Source organism: Achroia grisella, unplaced genomic scaffold (assembly GCF_030625045.1).
Source record: "Achroia grisella isolate CSIRO2021 unplaced genomic scaffold, CSIRO_AGI_Agris_v1 utg821, whole genome shotgun sequence".
Classification (NCBI taxonomy): Eukaryota; Metazoa; Arthropoda; class Insecta; order Lepidoptera; family Pyralidae; genus Achroia; species Achroia grisella.
In genome coordinates, this window is record NW_026713035.1 from 665,295 (window position 1) to 684,859 (window position 19,565).

Sequence of the window (19,565 nt, forward strand, 5' to 3'; positions counted from 1 at the left end):
CCATAATAATCTGACATCTCATAATTAATAATGTAGTAATAGACTGTGATAATAGTTAAAAATATAGAGATTACATTACTAATAAATGTTATATATAATAGTATCTACCAACTTGTTTTAATTTAAATGCTAGAATATTGTTTGACTTGGGTCTTGTTCTTTATTTTTGGTATTTTGTTCAAGGTAATACAATTTTAAAATGATAGAATATCTCTTAATAATTGTAAGAAATTTTGAAGTATAAAATATCAATAAATATTTGATTTACCGGTATATTATTCTTCCTTCTGATTTCGGCAATATTTTTTAAAATTCGAAGTTGTTTTTAATTTTATTAAGACCATGGTACCATGGGTATATAGCTTCAATCAATTTGAAGTTTTAACTTTAGTGTTGCCATTATTTGAAGATTAACTCTTACGTTACAAAAGGGTACCTTTTGTAAGTAAAAAATATAAAATAACGATCAAATTAAACTCTATGTTTATTTTTTACTTACAATCATCACAGGATATATAAAGTAATATAGTAAGTGTTATAAACACGATTAAAAACCTATTTTCATGCTTAATAATATTTTAATGAGTTTATTAAATCACTATTTACGAAAATATAAATATGGAAAAAGACAGGAGAGATTATTTTTGTTCAGTTCAGTTAATTTAGTTTCAATTAATATAAATAGTAAATTTGCAATTAAAAGGGATTTAAATAAATGTGAGTGCATATAACTAATTAAAAAAATTTAAAACAATGTAACTGTAGAAACTAAACTTTAACTTTATTAGATTTCTCCTAAATTAAAATTTATTTTTTTGCTAGCACACTGATATATATTTTTTTATTGTTGAATATCAAATTATTTAGTTATAAATTGCCAAAAGAATTTTTACACAATTTCATTTATTCAAAAATTTATTTTATTATGATTTTGAAAAAAAAAAAACAAATTGAACACAGAAAACAACAATAAATAATGTAGCTCCTTGTTTGTTTGATTCCAGTAATGTAACGCCTTTCAGAATTGAAAATAACCATTAATGCAATTTAAAGCCCGCTTGAAAAGATGTCACTGACGATGTCATGTCTCTTGCATCTACATATGTTCTCTGAAATGGCACTGCATAAGTGGTTTTACGGTCACCATATGATAACGTAAAGTATTTATTGCTGTTGTATGTACATAGGTATATAGGTCATGATTATTATATACCATATGGTACGCCGTATGCTTGTTTCTAATTTAAAATTATATCTGGACGACTAGATTTTTCTGTCGACGCCGTTTTTTATTTATTACATATAATTTCAATTTACTAGATAAATAATGGTAAAATAAGTAAAGTTGGGTAGAATAGGTACTTCGCTTATCCACCACCTATTTTTAGTAGATACGTGTAATTATGAAAAATTACCTACTGTTGTAAAATTGGTTGTAGGTGTAAATGTGATTTTCTCCAAAGTGTTCGGTTGTGAATAAGAATCGATAGATATAACCCTGAACCTCCACGTGTTATAATACTTACCACGAGGTTGGAATACGACCGGCGGGTAGTCACTATACAAGCCCCACTATGTTTGATCGTGTTGATTGGACTAATTCTTGTTATCAATGGCGAAAAACTTATTAAATATTGTGTTCCTAAACTGACTAACAAAGAACTATAGAATAACTTTCGATATTATTTTTAGTAACTTTGTGTACAGATCATAAAAACAGTATTTAGGTATATTTAACAATATTGATGAGAACCTTCATATTTTGAATAAGTGTATCATAATAACAAATATTAATATAAGTATGAATATATGAAAGAGTACCTATTAACGGTTTTAGTCGCTAAACATTACATTAGTGAACATAGTTATTTATGTTTAAAACATTGTGATACTATAATAAGAAAACGATTATGACTGCTTGTATGGACGCGGAAATAAAGTTGTTTTGGGAATATGTAAAGCGGTAAGTAGCCCTACTACCTGTATTTTTTATGGAGTCTGTGGAGCGCTAAATGTCTATATAGATATAAATGTATAAATAGACATTTATGTTCAAAATTATTAATAAAATAATAATATCACGTCTGTAATGGTAGATGGAGAAATCTTAGGTTTAACAAGTAGACTACCCACGTTTCAGTCAGTGAGATCGACCTACTGAGCTGTCTCTCGTTTTAATTTGGTTTGTTATCGGTGCTACAATGACTGGAGCGCTAGTCCGAAATAGATACAAATTTAAACTTTAAGGACTATAAATCATGCTATTAAACCAATTGGCTATGATGTTAACAAAATGAAGATTAATTTACTTTAGGAATACGTGAAGCAATAACTACAACCTTTGTGCTATTACTAAGTCTGAAATGTAAATGAGCGTCTCTATATATTTAAAATAATCGTGGGTCCTTGGTCCTCGTTCATTAATCATCTTGACTGATGACAATAACAATATATCCGTCCTTTTTACGACAATAAAGATGGTCTTACCTTTACTGATAAACTTCGTGCATATTATTGATAAGACTGATGCTTTCTTAGAATATTTATCTTGGTTGGTGCGTTAAGGATGTCCGAGTGAAATGAGTGACTAATCGTAAAAGTATTGAATTATTAAGTATTTTTAAACAATATAAACATACTTTGCTGTGTAATATTTTATACTTTTATTAGTTTAATATATTTAGTACCTATTAGATTTCTAACTAACTTAAAAGATTCGAACTCTTATAAGTCTGGTTTCTTTTTAGCCTAGACAGTAGACAAGATAGATTTTTAGGCCAGATCAAGGTTTTTTCAAAACTGAATACATAATGTATTGCACACCTTTTTCATGGAAGGTCAGTGGCTCTCCCCTATTCCCTCCTAGGTACGCCCATTAGTGGTACCTATGTTAGGTTGGTAAGCTGTACAATATTTAACGTGTCATGTAGATGTTGACTCGCTCAATATCGATTGATCAATACGACATGTGTTTACTCAGGCTATGCTTACTTTACTATTCTATAATATTTCCGTAGGCAACTGAAAATATATTTTATCACTACTATTACTACTTTATTTACTCGTTCTTCGATGGGTCCCTAATGGCATTATGCATATATTATGCAATTGATGAATAAAATAATATATATTATAGTATTTATTTGACATTATGAATTTTTTACAGTTTACATTTTAATATTATGGGTACTACTGGGTGAATATTATATAATACATACTGGTCTGCAGTTTCGCGATCATTGAGTAATAAAAAAGTACTTATTAAATATATAAAAATTACACATATTAGATATTTATACTCTGAATGTGTTATATCTAATTACATTGATATATATAACACATTCAGACTAATACAAACAATCCTGTACAAATTTCCTTGTGTGAGAAGAGAACCCACAACCATTGAAAGTTGAGGTAATGTGCAACTGCTAGTCTACGTAGGACTATAATTTTATTTCTGTTATATGATAATATTAAAGATAACATCATTTTCATTATTTTTATAACCTCCGTAAAATTTTGCATCGATATTTTTATATCAACGTGAGGGAATTTAATGACTTTACTATGTCTTTCGCGACAATAGTTTCGACTTCAACGGAAAGTTTTCTTTAGGGTGAGATCGGCGCATTCACAAAAGACGAAAACATAGGCTATTAGTATTTCCGAAAGTTGAACGTCTTAAATTAGTTTCAATTGTTATTTCGTTAGCAAAAATAGATTTGATCGATTGATATATTACAGACCTATTTGCGTTACTTATTCATAAAACAGCTGCGTGCTTAGCAACTTCTTTTAAATTTTTATTAGTATTGATTGTTCTCTTTTGCATTACGAAGACTATTATCAAGTTTTCATTCTGTTGAAACAAGAGAAATATCACAGAAATACTGTAGTATGTATTGTATGTATCCTAATTGAATCAAACAGCTAAAATGAATGACATGGTTACACAATTTACATTAAAAAACTTTTCTCAATATATATCCTAATAATGACGATTACCCATTCCGTAACTCACTAGATTAAACTGCTGCATGCAGCGGGTTCTGATTAAGGACTGACAATTTAAATGTTACATAATAATTGATCATAAACTGATGTACAATTTCCTTAAATTATGAATAACGTAGATTAAATTATGAGCAACTAGTGACAATTTAGCGACATTAGAACTGATAGTTTAGTAAGACAGACAGTCTTATTTTGAATCTTTAATTATAATCAAACTATTTGTATTAATGTGAAAAAAATGTATTAGTAAGTTTATAAGTTTATATATTCGCAGCTAAATATTATTATTAAAAATACTACTTATTTTACCCATAGTACAAGTTCCGGTTGGCCGTTTCAGTGGCATTTACTATTTTAATTGAATATCATCATCATCATTATTATTACATAGTATAAAATATAGTCGCTGCCGATGTATGCTTAAATCTTTAAAACTACGCAACGGAACGGATTTTTTTTTTGATAGTGTGATTCTAGAGGAGGCTTTTATATATTTTAATAGATAGTAGACGAATAGAGACATAAATGGAATTAAAATAAAAAAATAGTAGCTACATTTGTTGTTTGCGCCATTAATTTAAATTAACAATAAACTTACTTAATAAAATTGAGGTAGGTTGTTTAATAAACAAAGGACCAACACAAACAAATAGGTGGTACCTATGTATTTGTGGTGGTTTCTTTGAAACTATTTTACAGTGACCTTTTGTGACCAATCGATATTAGTGACAGGTGAACGCAATGAATCATAAATGGATTTAAAATACGAATGTAGGTTTGAGCAATAATATAATTTTACAATATTCAAACCATTTCCACATGGATTGTTAGTAAACTGGACTAATAACCACATAGTCGGCAATGTTCTGTGTCAGGTTGACCTCCACGTGATTTCCTCTGGAAACCATCGTGATAAATTCATGGTAAATTTACAACGATGAGCTAACTGACCTGACCTCATACTCATCTTATTATCCTCCACGTGTACCTCCTCAGCGTAAGCCGTTAGCGCAGGCGGATGCACCATTCCATTATCATGCATAAGAACCACCCCCATAAGACTTCGTAATCAGAAGCCGTACCTACATGACCGTCTTCTATTAGAAAGAGCAATTAACATGCTAGATCAATCTTCCACTTACACCTTATACATATATACTGATTTTAATATCCCGTGCTACGATATTATACTTCTTAGTATTAAACTTTCTAGTTTGTGACAAAACCAATGAGTTTAGAAACATTAATATCTACGAGTACTCCCTATTAGACTCATGGATAATTTTAACTTGAAACATCTTCGTAAATACCGCAACGCGATAACTACTGAATAGAAGAAAAAAATGTTTTACAAATAGCAATTCTTTTGGCACATTCCATAGGGTTGACGAATCTTTATCGCTTCGTATTATTGCAACAGAATGTCAGAAGATAAAATAAAACAAGGACCCATCCTATGAAAGAAATAATGACAATATATATAAAACCAGAGTCAACAACTAAAATACGTTAGTTCAATTTGGGTATTAGTTAAGGATAGTAAACTAAAACTTTCAAGGTAAGTAACAGTTTTCATTTTTACTGCATTTTTACTGTATATGTTAAATATAATAACAAGCTGTATTGTAAAAAAACCCTTAACTTTTTATAACGTTACATTTGTGTCTAAACGTAACTAATTGTTTTATATTAATTAATATTTTTGTTACACAAATCCTTTTTCTATTATATACCTAATTATCTAATATTAGTAATACATTATATATGTTTTCTAGATGTTTAGAGCATCATCAGTACTTTTGGTAATAGTTATTTCAAGTGATTTTTTTGCTGGACTTTCAACGGCGGAAGTTTCCTCATCTTATGCTATGCTAGAGAAACACACTAGTTTCAAACCAGATTTGAAAACGGAACCGATTATTAAAAGAGAAATTGAATCTGAATCAGTTAAACATCCAGTATACAATGGAGATGAATACAAAAATGGTGGACGAGCTAATATAGAACCTGTCAAACCAATAGGACCTGTTATTAAACATGAGAAAATGTTAGCTGACCAACCAGTTGATGGTAGTACGGAATTAAGCAGAATTGTAAGTATAATACAAATAATATTAAATTACTCAATAATTAATTTGACTATGAAATGAATTAGGAATATAGACAAAACAATACTACAGTAGATATTAATTTATTAAACACAATTTTTTTATAATTCATGTGTTTTTAGTTTACTGCTGATTTTTTAAATGTATTTAATTTTTAGGATAACTTAGCTATTCCTGGTTATGCATATGTAGCAAATCCAGTTGAAGTGGCTTATCCTGATATTCCATATGCGCCCGGATATACATATGACGCTGCATACTCCGGTTCTCACGGGTAAACAGTTATTTTACATTTTAATATTTCTATTAGGTTGACGGTAGCAGACAGATCTAGTAATACATGACCGAAATTAAAAGGGGATTTCTGTAATAGAATAATAATATTCTACAATACTATTGTACTATATATTAGATTCTATAGTATACTATCATGTTTATAATATTAGTAAGATTATTAAAATTATGTAATCTCAATCTATACTTCCCAGATGGATAGTTAATCACATTGTCATCTTTCGACGACGTCGTGAATGCAAATGTCACATTACACTTAAAAATAGTACATTATAGTGTTATTTAGAAAAAAAAACAGGGCTGAGTTCTAAATAACCGGCGAATTTCAAAATAGATTTGTCTTGTTGTCGGTATTTTTGTCTTCAGTAAGTCCTTTAGGTGTTATCAAATATATACAAAGTTCATTCGGTGTTCACAAAAATCAAACTTACCTACATCGTTTGGAAACTATTTAAGGACGATGCTCTTAATGGATTTCTATCAATCGTATATAACGATAGTTATAGTTTTGTGTCTTTTTACTACTTCAGGATTTATTTATTTTTGCAGACATGACATGTATGTAAACAGCCCTAGTAATTATTTCATCGAGCCTGACACCTCAGCATTCGGATTATTGTGGAGTCAAGTGCCTGACTCTAGGGTAAGTGCTTCATTTTCAAATTGTATCAAAAAAAAATCGAAAAATGTACTTTTGGAAAAATAATATTTTTGTTATTATTTACTTTCAGACAATTGTAAGTTATGTGGGTAGAACTATCACATGGATATTTGGAAGTATGTTCACACTATTCCTTGGATCTCTTCTGACTGTTGGTATTTGTTCCTACACTAATCTCTGCGCTATAACCTTCAATGGCATTGGACCTATTCACGAGGAGATGAGATCTCTAATTTCTCCCGAGAGATTAGAAAAGATTAGTAACGCCGCAGATTTCGTCAAGACTGCCATTAACAAATATCAAAAGATACAAACAGTTGCTGATATAACGAGCAACAGAAGGCGTCGATCTATTCTTTACTAATTTTGAATATACATTCCAACTTTATATTTAGACATTAGACAATTTTACATGTATATGATTAGATAGATGCATTAACAGATACTATTGTGCTAAATTCATTATTTTATTTTATAATGTATGAGTGCTGTAGAATGTGGAATGCTGTTGTTTAAAAATATGTCAAGTTCGCTAATTAAAATAAATATATCCATTCCTAATTTTTTGTTATTTTTATTATTACTAATTTTTATTACCTGACTATTTGAATGATTAAGAATAAATGAATATTCCTACCGTTTCTCGAATATTTTTAATTAGGATGAAGTAATAAAAGACTTTTATTAAATTATGTTTATATTTATTAATTAAAAGAATAAATAAGTCATATCTACCTAAGTTACAATAAATAAAATTAGTCCTCTTGCATTGCGTGATATTTGGTATAAGCTTCTTTCAGATATAACTCTACGTCATCTAAGTATGGAATATTAAGTGATCGGATTTTTCTTGCGAAAGGTTTTTCAATTATCAATGTGCAATATGGAGTGAAAGCACAGAAACCGATTACTAGAGCCATTCCGAGGACTACCAATCCACCATTGATTATGAACCATTTGGTTACACTAAGAGCTTTTGATGCCACTTTAGTAATTGCAGTCTGAAATTAAATTTATATTTAGCAACCATGTTCAAAGTTATATAATTAAATATAGTTGTAATATCTATATTAGTTGAGAATCAAACTTACGATAGGACTGGGAATGTAATCAAGGATAGACCATTGAGCGGAACTGTCGAACTCGGCAAGAGGATATCCATCACTGGGAATAATATGGTATCTGAAATAGAATATAAATTTAAATAATAAGATTTAACAATAATTAATAAGTCCACAACTAGTTTCTTCACTTCCTATTCAATCTATACTTAATACTAAACTATATATATCAGCTCTCTATATAAGTAGTTGGGCATGGAATAATTATAATAGAGAGGTCTGCTTATATATCGAATTGTATGAAATGACCCCACAGAAATCGAGTAAGACATGAATCTTGATCACCTTTGAACTATAATTATTGAAAAGAAAACTTTCTTTTAGGAAATTAGTAACATTAGCAGTAGAATATAATATGGTGTCCAAACTTACTCATACGCATTCGAAGGGATGTCATCAATAGCCTTTAGAGGATTTATATCTCCTCTGTGTTCAGGATATGGATTAATGTATACTGGATAAGAAGGAACAGCTGCTGATATACCAGTCCAACAGATCACTGCAATGATTACGATTGCACGAGTCATCTGTAAGAGAAATAATGATATCAATGATACCGCGTTTGTTAAAGCAAAATTGAGAAATTATGTAAAATATATATAAATATTATATATTAAAGTTATTACTCACCTTGGTAATTGTTTTAGAAGTTATGTGCAGTGTAGACTGTATCTATTAAACAGACGATCTGTGAATGATGAATTACTTACAGAAGTTCTATTTAATATACGTTTTATTTTACATACTTAGTTAATGGAATGATTAGCTTACTCTGAATTGCGTATATTGGATCACTAATTAGTTAATTCAACTATGTGTTAGTCACTCACCCCGAAGCTTATTAAGAAATACTTTATTATTATTTTACAAAACTGTATATCTATAAAGGAATAGATTTCACTATATATCTATTGTCTGTTTATATATTGCGAGATTTATGCAGAGACCATGACGAAGTTTGAGATATAGTAGTCACAATTATAACTGATATATCAATATCAACTAATATGACAATAAGAATTGCTAAAGTAAAGAAATTTTAAATTTAAGGTTATAAATTGAATAAATCAAATGATTCTTTCCATTCAATGTCTCAATATATATAATATTTTAAAAGAAAAAAAATGCTGTAGGGTTGGATATTCGAACATAGTTGAAAGTTATTTCCGTTCTATCAATATCATATCAATGATTAAATATTGATATATAAAAACGTGTTAATCATATATACGTATGGTTTTTTTTTATAAATCCAATGTATTTTTTAAATAATTTTTCTTGTAAAAATAACTTTGATGCGATCAGTCTCCATGTAAGTATTAATAATGTTGAAGTATGGAATTGTATATTAGTACTGAAAAATTGATACTCGTTTTTTTCTAAGATATGACATATTCATTTAATTCAAATATTTACCCTTATTATCGATACGTTGTAGCCATGTAATGGTAATTCATTTATGCCTTTACGATAGAATTCTGAAGAACTATATTCGACAAATTGTGTGAAAGCAACATATACGCTACATTTGAGTATTACGGTATTTTTTTATTTTATGAATAAGTTTTTAGATGTTAGATTGAATATGGTCTACATGTACCAAATAATATAACTTGTATGTAACAACTTCTTAAATAATTTATCCTATATTTGAGAAATTGTTGTTTTTTAATTTAACTGTATGGAACATAATTCTATACCTATTAGTTACTGAATAATTTCGATATATTTAGTGCAACAATTTTTTAAATGAAATTACACATTGTATTCATAGAAGATATACCTCGAGGTGTTCTATCTGTATATTATTTTAAATGGATTTTCGCTTGGGTTTAGCTCATCTCATGGAAAATTATGGCGTGACCTACGATGTAGTGCGATTACCCAGATTATAAAAATTTAAAATAATATATATAATACGTTGTTATACGTTTATTTATGATACGAAGACTCTTTAGGCAGTTTTATTATAAGTACGATTATAATAAAACTACATATATTTTAGTATAAGTACGAATAAATACGGGGCGCAGCTAGTCAATCAAAAATGGAAAGTGATACCTAATGTTTATATAAAAAAAATTTAAGATTTCAAGATAGGAATGAGTTCTATAAACACGCACTAAAAGTATTACAAATATATAGTAAAATATAAAAGTGAAAGAATTCAATGTTCTTCAATAATAAAATATTACAGATTGTAAATATACAACAAAATTATTTTATAATTTAAAAACCATCCAATTGCGTAATGAAGAAAATGCTTCAACATTATTATATCTAATTAAATTAGTTAATAACTGTTCATTAAGAATAGTATTTATTGATTGTTAGACATGGTTTTTACACATTCCCAAAAAGTACTTCATTTGACGCAGTTCTAGTGCTTATTTGAATTTTTATACCACCGACAAGGTTAGTACTACTTAATTATCTACTGTAAAATGATATTTTATATACTTATATGTACTGAGGTTAATAATAAATGTTTATGTTACAGATGTTCAAGGTTGGATTTCTAGTCATACTTGCATTGGGCGCAGCTTTAGCGTCAAGAGACTTTGATGATTTAGAAAATTTGATTGATTACGGAGATTCAAATAGTGCATACCGGGTAAGTTTCGTATTAATTTGTTTTTATTTTAGACCAATTCGATTATTTAATGGTTTCACGGAAACAAATATCAATTGACTTTACTGACATTATGATGAATGATAATGTAGCAGTATATTTATAAACATTTTACATATATGACATCTATCATAAGAACATCAATCACCTACATTATGTTTGATATTATATTCAAAATATTACTCCTGTCTTCTATCGATACATACATCGTTAGTGACTTACAACTATAAAATAACGTATACCTACCTATTTAATTTACAGGGAATATCATATCCATATCCTTATAGAGGTTCGAGGGAAGAAAGATTTGATGTAAAACCCTATTACGGGAAAGCCTATTCTGAAATTATTGTACCTAAAGTGGCAGCAACAACAGCAGTGGGAGTCTCTAAATTGGGCTTAGTCGCTACTGTTGCAACTGTAAGTATTTGTACACTTATATAATTACATATGAAATTCTGAGCATAAAATTGATTGTAATTTATTCACGTTGTTCAGTCGCATCATACAAATGCATCTAAACACGTTCAAGTTGATGATTATTATCGAATTTATGTAAATGTATATATATATATATATATTGCTATGTCTATATTTATGAGGAAAACATATCAATAAAAGAATTGATAGATTTTCGTAATGCAAAGGTTTTATATTCTATATATTAAGAAAAGAAGACAATAGTAAGAAAAGTAGAAAATTGTTTTTTATGCATTACTATAATGGAATGATGATATCGCCTATGTTTATGTTATACGCAAAGATTACACCCGTGAAGGACGAAATAATAATAATTAAATAAGCCCTTTGTAAGTAATTAATCAGGAAAATACTTTGAATATTTAACAGTATATTTTCCAAATATATTGGGCACATTTATATTTAAGTTTTTTTTATGTATTCTTAATTTTACAAAATCTGTTGTATTGTTACAGTTCGCCTTTGGCTTGGTGAAGAAAGTTGCATCATTCTTGATTTTTAAGAGTCCAGCTTTATTAGTCGGTGTTCTTGTAACTTTTGGCATATGCAAGTTAACACCACTCTGCTCCAAGTTATCCGGCGTGAACTCTCTAATTGAAGTGCAGAGAGAAATCAGGTCCCTCGCTACACCTGAAAGATTGGCGATTGCTTCAGATTTTGTGGAGAACGCTATAAGAAAATACAGATCCCTACAAGATTCATACTAAACTCTAGTTGAGATTTATTTATTGAAGTGAATATGTATAAATATTAAGATATATAGTTTTAGTCAATTGTTTAATTTATATTGTGTTTTGTAAATAAAAATGTAACGATGATATTGCGTATAATTATATAATACAATCTACCTAGTTATATCGAAATATATGTAATCTCATTGTATACCTATAGATATAACTACTTATCGTTGAGTCTATATCCGTAATAGTTTTACACTCAATAGAGGGTAGCGACTATTAATTAGTTTCAAATTCTCAAAAAATATTGACTAAAATAAAAGTGTCATTTCTATACCACATTTGACATGTACATGTATATAGGTATATATTGAAACAACTTTGTATGTATATTATGTAACATATAAATAGCAGGTTCATGTTTATAAAAACACCTTCACAAATGAAGCATTATCTTAGAAGTAAATTGATTACCATAAAAAAGGTTATAGGAAGTGAATCTTAAAAGAGAGATATATGTTGTCCCAGACTTTTTTTAGAACTCTTAAAGGAAAACATATCCGGCATACATATATTTTCCTAAACTGTTAAGGTACACGTAAGCAGCGAAAGCACTAAAATGATATGTTTGTCACATTTTTTATTACTGCTTCGCTCTTATTAGCCATAGCATGATGTTATATAGCTTATATGTTATAGAAATATGTAGCAAAACTATTTATGACTGGAAAAATGTATTTATTGGTAAGATGGCGAGAGACATATTATAGATTTTTTTTTTATAATTTTGATTAAATAATACAAGAAAACTTTAAATATATTAATATCAAAAGAGTATCTCAACATTATACAACATAAGGATATTTATTCGATTCTAAGATAAATATCTACACATATATTAGTATTCATTGTCATTTTGAGATCGTATCATTGAATGTGAAGTAAAAATATCTCAAACGTTTCCTCTACTACGAGCTACATGTAATTTAATCTGTCTCTTCGTATAAGCAGCCTCTCTTTATGTAAATGCGTGCACCGCAGTGGAGGCACTGCCTCCGCAGCCCCAACCAGTTTATCATCCTTCAAACAAAAGTAGAAGCTAAAGCTAACGTTTCGGATCGGATCTGCACAAACTAAGATACAAATTTTACCTCTTTATAATTAGTATAGATGAAGATTAATCATATTTTTTAAATTGATGTTATCAAATCAACTTAAATACTTTGTACATTATATATCAGAAAATAGGTCAATAGTAACAAAGATAACATTACATAGTAGTAAGAAGCTAGTTTTCTTTAATAGTTACTATATTATATTATACTAACTTACCTGCTTATTTCTCAGTTCCTACTTAATATATTTTTTAATTAATCTCAGATCATATTATTTATAAAATATTACGGAATTTCAGTAATAATCTCTACATTTCTATAGAGAAAAAGACGATATATTAGAAATCTTAATTTTTAGTTCAGATATAATTTATTACTACTTACGATTTTATTATATATAAAGATAATAAAAATAAATATTAAACAAAAAAAAATATAATCATTACCCACGCTTATTCGGTGATCATAGCAATAAGAAAGGTGATAATGATCAGCTATAAATAAAAAAATATACGTGTTTTGTAAAATATTATGAAAGTTTTATTTATTTATTAAGGGTTTCGGGCTATTGTTATGTACGAATACCTGTAGCACTGCGACCTACATAGATCTATTATGCTCGCCCTTTTTCGCTAACAAGAACTATGAGGGACAAGAATTGAAGGATATTCTTAGGAGCAATGGTTTTTATCGCCTCGGGATAGAGTATACTTTCGAAAGGATTAATTGTTGGATACGCATGAGTAGGCTACAAACGCGTAGGAAGTGTAATGACGTTTCTTCTTTAGCTTGGCAATATCTGTAGAGATTATGAATATAATGTGCATTTCTTGTTATGAAAAATGTAACTTACGTAAGTTTTGAGTACGTGAACATATTTTATAAATATAAATGTAACTAATTTTAATGATGGTACGGCGATCAATCCGTGAATTGTGATTTTAAACCATACTATACAACGATTTTCATTAACTAGATAGAGTATCGGCAAGTTTCAGACCAAATGTTTCTTAGTAGTTTGAGAGTAACTAAATTATTGATAAAAGACTCATTTTACTACAAACTACCTAGTTTGTCTGTATAGTTTATAAAATCTTTTGTAGTTTTATTCATAATTCTTTTCTTTTTGAAGGATTAAATAATAGGTTTCATACTTAATTTTTCTGCTGGTTGCCGCTGTTGTTACCGATCCAAGACACAACACAAATGAATAAACTACTACCACCAACCTTGTTACGATATTGGTCATAGCACGTTTGTGACTATAATAATCCTATGGTTTCGGCCAATTTGATGTAAAAACAATTTCTTTTAATTCGATACATTAATTCGGATGTCAATTATATCTTTCAATGTACCTATTCCTGAAATGGATGTCGATTTGCTAAAAACCACTCCATAGTAGTGCTACTTTACAAAATCATTAAAAGATAATAGAAAATGCAGATCAACTGGTCAGTATTTTTCAATGCACTTTGCATTGTACGCCATCTTCCATTGCATGCTGCTATTCTGAATTCTTTAGGTTTCCATAAACTATAAATTTTCATTATTATTATACCTATAATATACATCATATGGGATGCCTAAGCTTTAAATTACCCAGCATATATGATGGATATACGGATATTTGACATAATAATAATTTATACTTTTTTGCATGACAAAATAGATATTCAGGCGAAATGCGTTTTCATAAAATATTTTTAATTGATTATAACAATTAGCTAATAACATACATCAACATTAAATAATGTGTCATTTTAAAGCGCGTTTTGGAATGCAATGAGTCAAAAATTATAATGATACAAATTAATTAATTAGGTTTAATTAAATGATCCACTCCCTCCATTTCTATCACCATTAATTAAATACAGCAAATTATTTATTTTTAGTTTAAATACACTGACTACTTTTTGTAATTGTATCATTCAGATTTGTGAAATAGAAGCAAGCAAATACAGAAAAATATATCCATAACTTACATAAAGGTAAGAATTTTTTACATATTTAATTATTTGATATTACTTAATTATTAGTGTACACTATAAATTTGTAGTGTCACTTAAAATATTTTCATGCAGATTTTAATACGTTATGTAATATAGTATTGAACTGTTCGGCATTAAAATGAAAGACAACAACTTACTGGAATTATATTTATTTGCAGATGCTACGGGCACTAGTTATTTTTAGCCTTTGTGGTATGATCCTAGCTGATCCTGTTCCTCGTCATATATCTCAGTCAGATGTGAGTATTATTGCATTGATATTTTTTTGTTTGACTACTGAGGTGGCCTTTCTATGTAATATATATTCAAATACATATATTCAAATGCCAGTTACAATTCTATAAGTACGTATACATACATCATTAAACTTCACGCCACCATTTTTTGGAAGAATATTAAATTTCATTTTTTCGTCGGTGGATATAGAAAAATTTCTGTTAATTTAGAATGTGCTATTCCTTTCCAGAATTTTGCTTTATCATCGAATTATATAGATTTGGAATCATCGGAAAATGAGTTGGCAAGAATAATACCTGATACTACCACGCTATTACTGAAAGTGATCAAAGCAATTGTTGGATATAAAGTGGTAAGTAACAGATAACAATTTGAAGAACTCAAATACTACTTATTATATATAGTTTTGTGTAATGAAAATAAGTTTGAGAACAAGTATAAATATATTAAACTGCTAAATCGTAATTCCAGTCGCATAAATTTAATAATATATTATATATACTTACGTAAAATCAGTCCGTCAGTCAACCTCACTTATAAATCATACCAATATTTCCAAAATATTTCCTTCTTACTTTATGTTTTAGTCTTTGCATTATCTAGTTATTGCATAATCTTTAAATATTTTTTTTATTCCACAGTCTGCAATCTCACTCGCCGTTGGTGCAATAGGATGGATAGTCTCCAATTCTGTGGTCATCGCGATTGGTTCAATTGTAGCTATCGGATTTTGTAAGCTCACAGGCAAATGTTCACTGTCTTACGAGGAATATATACCAGTTGCACAACTTCGCAGTTATGTCACTCCCGAACATTTGAAAACTGCTGAAACCTTTCTTGTCAGTGCTTTGGAAAAATACGCCGAGAGCAATAAGTAAAGATTAAGGAATTTGATAAATCTAAATTAATTGTAAAAAATACTAATGTTTTACTAAAAAGTAATATTGTAAATTATTATTTTAAGTATTAATTAAATTATTATTTTAAACGATTTTATGGTTTTAACTAAAATACCAATTATTTGTCACAGTAAATGAAATACTATTAGACCAGCAAGATAACTTTAAGAAAATCATTTAAATAGTCGACAGTATAATCATATATATATATTTTTATAACACTTTATTGCACCAACCTATAAAGGACATGAACAAAATTAGAAACATAAAAAATAAAACATTAGTTTTAGTATGTATATTAATACATACTACGACTATATAAAGAAAAAGATATTTTCTCATTTACTTGCCGAAATAGTGTTACACTTATTATTTCATTATTTATTATATCTGTACCCGTACCAACGCAAAATATTTGTTTAGCAAAGAAGAAGAAGAAGAAGAAGAAATAATCTTTATTCAAATAAACTCATTACAAGCACTTTTGAATAGTCATATTTTGATTCTACCACTCATTTGGAATGCAGATTCATCACAAGAAGAATAAGCAAGAAACTTGTGTGTAGATGTTTTTTTTTTTTTATATAAATAATTACAGTGTAACAAGTAAGAGGCATGCGACAATCAACATAGAAATCGCTACGCACTCATTATTAGTGTAATCAGATAATATTGTCAGTGCTATGTATTTAAAATTTTTCTAGAAAAACATTATTATCGTTAACGAATTCTTCAATTTTATAGTAAGCTTTTTTGCAAAGGAAGTGTTTTATTTGACATTTAAATCTTTTTTCTGGCAGATTTATAACAGACTCTGGTATTTTATTGTAAAACCTTACGCAATTGCCATAAAACGAATTACTAACTTTAGCCAAACGACATTTAGGTAAAATCAGTTTGTTATTGTTACGTAAGCTTTTATTAGTGCAATCACTAACTCTTTTGAAATATATTCTTCCTGGCATACATGATATTTTCATAAATATATTGAGAAGCAACGGTGAGGATATTTGATTCCTTAAAGCACTCTCGCAAAGACTCCCTGGAACCCATGCTATAAATGGAGCGAATGGCCCTCTTTTGTAAAATAAATATTGTATTTATATCAGCTGCTTTGCCCCATAACAAAATACCATACGACATAATGCTATGGAAATAGCTAAAGTACACAAGTTTAGCCGTTGCCACGTCTGTTAATTGTTTAATTCTTCTTACCGCATAAGCGGCGGAACTAAGTCGACTCGCTAATTTAGTAATATGAGCGCCCCATTGCAACTTGGAATCTAATGTGATACCTAGAAATACAGTATCATCCACAAAATTAATAGGTTTATTGTCCAACGTGATTTTTGAATCTACCGGCCTTACATTGGGGAGAGTAAATTTGATACATTTAGTTTTATTTGCATTTAGTAACATATTATTAGCCGTAAACCATTTTAAAACATAAGAAAGAGCACCGTTTACTTCGTCCAAATCATCAATATGTCGATTGACTTTGAATACTAATGAAGTATCATCAGCAAACAGAACTATGTCAGCTATCTTTTCTACCATATAAGGAAGATCATTTATGTAAACTAAAAATAAGAAAGGACCTAAAATAGAGCCCTGAGGAACACCCATTTTAATACTAGTTCCCTCAGACTTTACACCATTTATTTCGACAACTTGCATTCTATTATTTAGATAGGATTTCATCATGCTTTGTGCTTCATATCTAATACCGTAATGTTCAAGTTTGAGCAAAAGTGTTTCATGTTCAACGCAATCAAATGCTTTTGAAAGATCACAAAATACACCGACTGCATCCTGAGACCTCTCCCAAGAATCAAATATATATTTAATGAGAGCTACACCGGCATCAGTAGTTGATTTACCGGCCGTGAAACCAAATTGTCGACTGTGAAGCAGTTTATTTACTTTAAAGTGTTGCAGCATTTGATTGAGCATAATTTTTTCAAACACTTTACTCAATACTGGTAAGATAGATATAGGCCTATAATTACCTACCACAGTTTTTTCTCCTGACTTAAAGAGTGGAGTTATTTTGCTATGTTTCATTAAATTGGGAAAAACACCATCAGAAATACATTTATTGAAAATAATTACTAAATATGGAGCAATAACATCTATAGCGGTGTTAATAACTTTAACAGACATGCCCCAATGGTCTTCAGTATTTTTTAAATTTAATTGTTTAAATGTTTTAGTAATTGTAGCAATGTCAATAAATGTAAATTTAAATGTAACCGGACAAGAAACAACATTGTCAATAAGGAATGATTTAGCTGTACTAGGAGAAGAGTCCAAAGAGGAAGTAATATCAGTTGGAATATTAGCGAAAAAATTTTCAAAAATATTGACAATTTCTTTTATGGACGTTACTAGTTTATCATTATAATTTAACGTAAAATCGTTATATGGACTTTTAACTTTGCCAGTTTCTTTGTTAATAATATTCCACACTGTCCTTATCTTATCCTTGGACTCTTTAATTTTTTTATTTAGATAATTAGACTTTGCTACATTACATACCTTTTTAAAAGTTTTTGAGTATCTTTTTACATAATTTACGAATGTACTATCGAAACGGTATTTTTTTTGAGCATATAAATCAAATAATATATTTCTACTTTTAAGAATTCCCTTTGTAGCCCATTCTGAAAATTTTGTTTTGTTAATAATACTGATAGTTTTTTTGTTAAAAGCCTTATTATATTCGTTAGAAACAATATTGAAGAAACCTGTATAAAGTTTGTTAGGTTCATTAGATGGAAGATAAAAATCTAATTTACTACGAACTGATATTTTAAATTTATTTATCTTATAACTAGTCAAGTCTCTTTTTAATAAATTAATTTTCCCAATTTTGTTTAAGTGATTTGGAAAAATAACTATTTGACCACAGTGATCAGAAGGAAGGTTGTTTATTATTATTTTATCTAAATACTCACTGTTGCTAAATATGTTATCCAAGCAAGTAGCAGACGTGGCAGTGATACGAGTGGGTTCGTGGAAGACATTACTCAAGTCAAAAGATTGAAATAAACTCATTAATTTAGTTTTTGTGGTATTATGTGATAAAATGTTGTTCTCACACATTTGTGAATCACACGAATATAGCTTAACATAATTTGTGGTTCACAAAGATACAATGTACCTAATCTTTGAAACAATGAAGGATTTTTTTAAATACTTTACTCATAACAAAGTTCTCTCTCTGTCATTGTAATATGTATATATAAGTACACATATTAGTAGGTATATATAGATTTATCTATTTATTGATTTTCTAATAGTTGTTATTTTTAA

General features: G+C 28.8%; 4 protein-coding genes across 8 annotated transcripts; 3 read left to right on the forward strand and 1 right to left on the reverse strand.

Moving 5' to 3' along the window:
- The first annotated feature begins 914 nt into the window (after positions 1–914).
- Positions 915–7,604, forward strand: LOC131852048 (uncharacterized). Of its 5 annotated transcripts, XM_059202631.1 has the most exons (7): positions 915–1,155; positions 1,440–1,963; positions 5,397–5,572; positions 5,790–6,107; positions 6,281–6,396; positions 6,966–7,059; positions 7,148–7,604. In XM_059202631.1, exons 4-7 carry the CDS (start codon positions 5,790–5,792, stop codon positions 7,439–7,441), a joined length of 822 nt encoding a protein of 273 aa, XP_059058614.1. In that variant the 5' UTR covers positions 915–1,155; positions 1,440–1,963; positions 5,397–5,572; the 3' UTR covers positions 7,442–7,604. The 5 variants fall into 5 exon arrangements, with proteins under 5 accessions (XP_059058614.1, XP_059058618.1, XP_059058615.1 ...); XM_059202635.1 differs by lacking the exon at positions 5,397–5,572; XM_059202632.1 differs by lacking the exon at positions 1,440–1,963.
- Positions 7,605–7,794: 190 nt separating this feature from the next.
- Positions 7,795–11,737, reverse strand: LOC131852019 (uncharacterized). The gene is made up of 5 exons (XM_059202589.1): positions 10,727–11,737; positions 8,829–8,870; positions 8,571–8,725; positions 8,169–8,259; positions 7,795–8,078 (listed from the first exon to the last, which is right to left on the reverse strand). Exons 1-5 carry the CDS (start codon positions 10,805–10,807, stop codon positions 7,833–7,835), a joined length of 615 nt encoding a protein of 204 aa, XP_059058572.1. The 5' UTR covers positions 10,808–11,737; the 3' UTR covers positions 7,795–7,832.
- Positions 10,904–12,017, forward strand: LOC131851938 (uncharacterized). Its single transcript, XM_059202498.1, has 3 exons — positions 10,904–10,924; positions 11,092–11,250; positions 11,766–12,017. The coding sequence occupies exons 1-3, from the start codon at positions 10,904–10,906 to the stop codon at positions 12,015–12,017; spliced, it is 432 nt and encodes a 143-aa protein (XP_059058481.1).
- Positions 12,018–15,308: 3,291 nt separating this feature from the next.
- LOC131851939 (uncharacterized) lies at positions 15,309–16,229 on the forward strand. The gene is made up of 3 exons (XM_059202499.1): positions 15,309–15,353; positions 15,581–15,703; positions 15,993–16,229. The coding sequence occupies exons 1-3, from the start codon at positions 15,309–15,311 to the stop codon at positions 16,227–16,229; spliced, it is 405 nt and encodes a 134-aa protein (XP_059058482.1).
- The last annotated feature ends 3,336 nt before the right edge of the window (positions 16,230–19,565 follow it).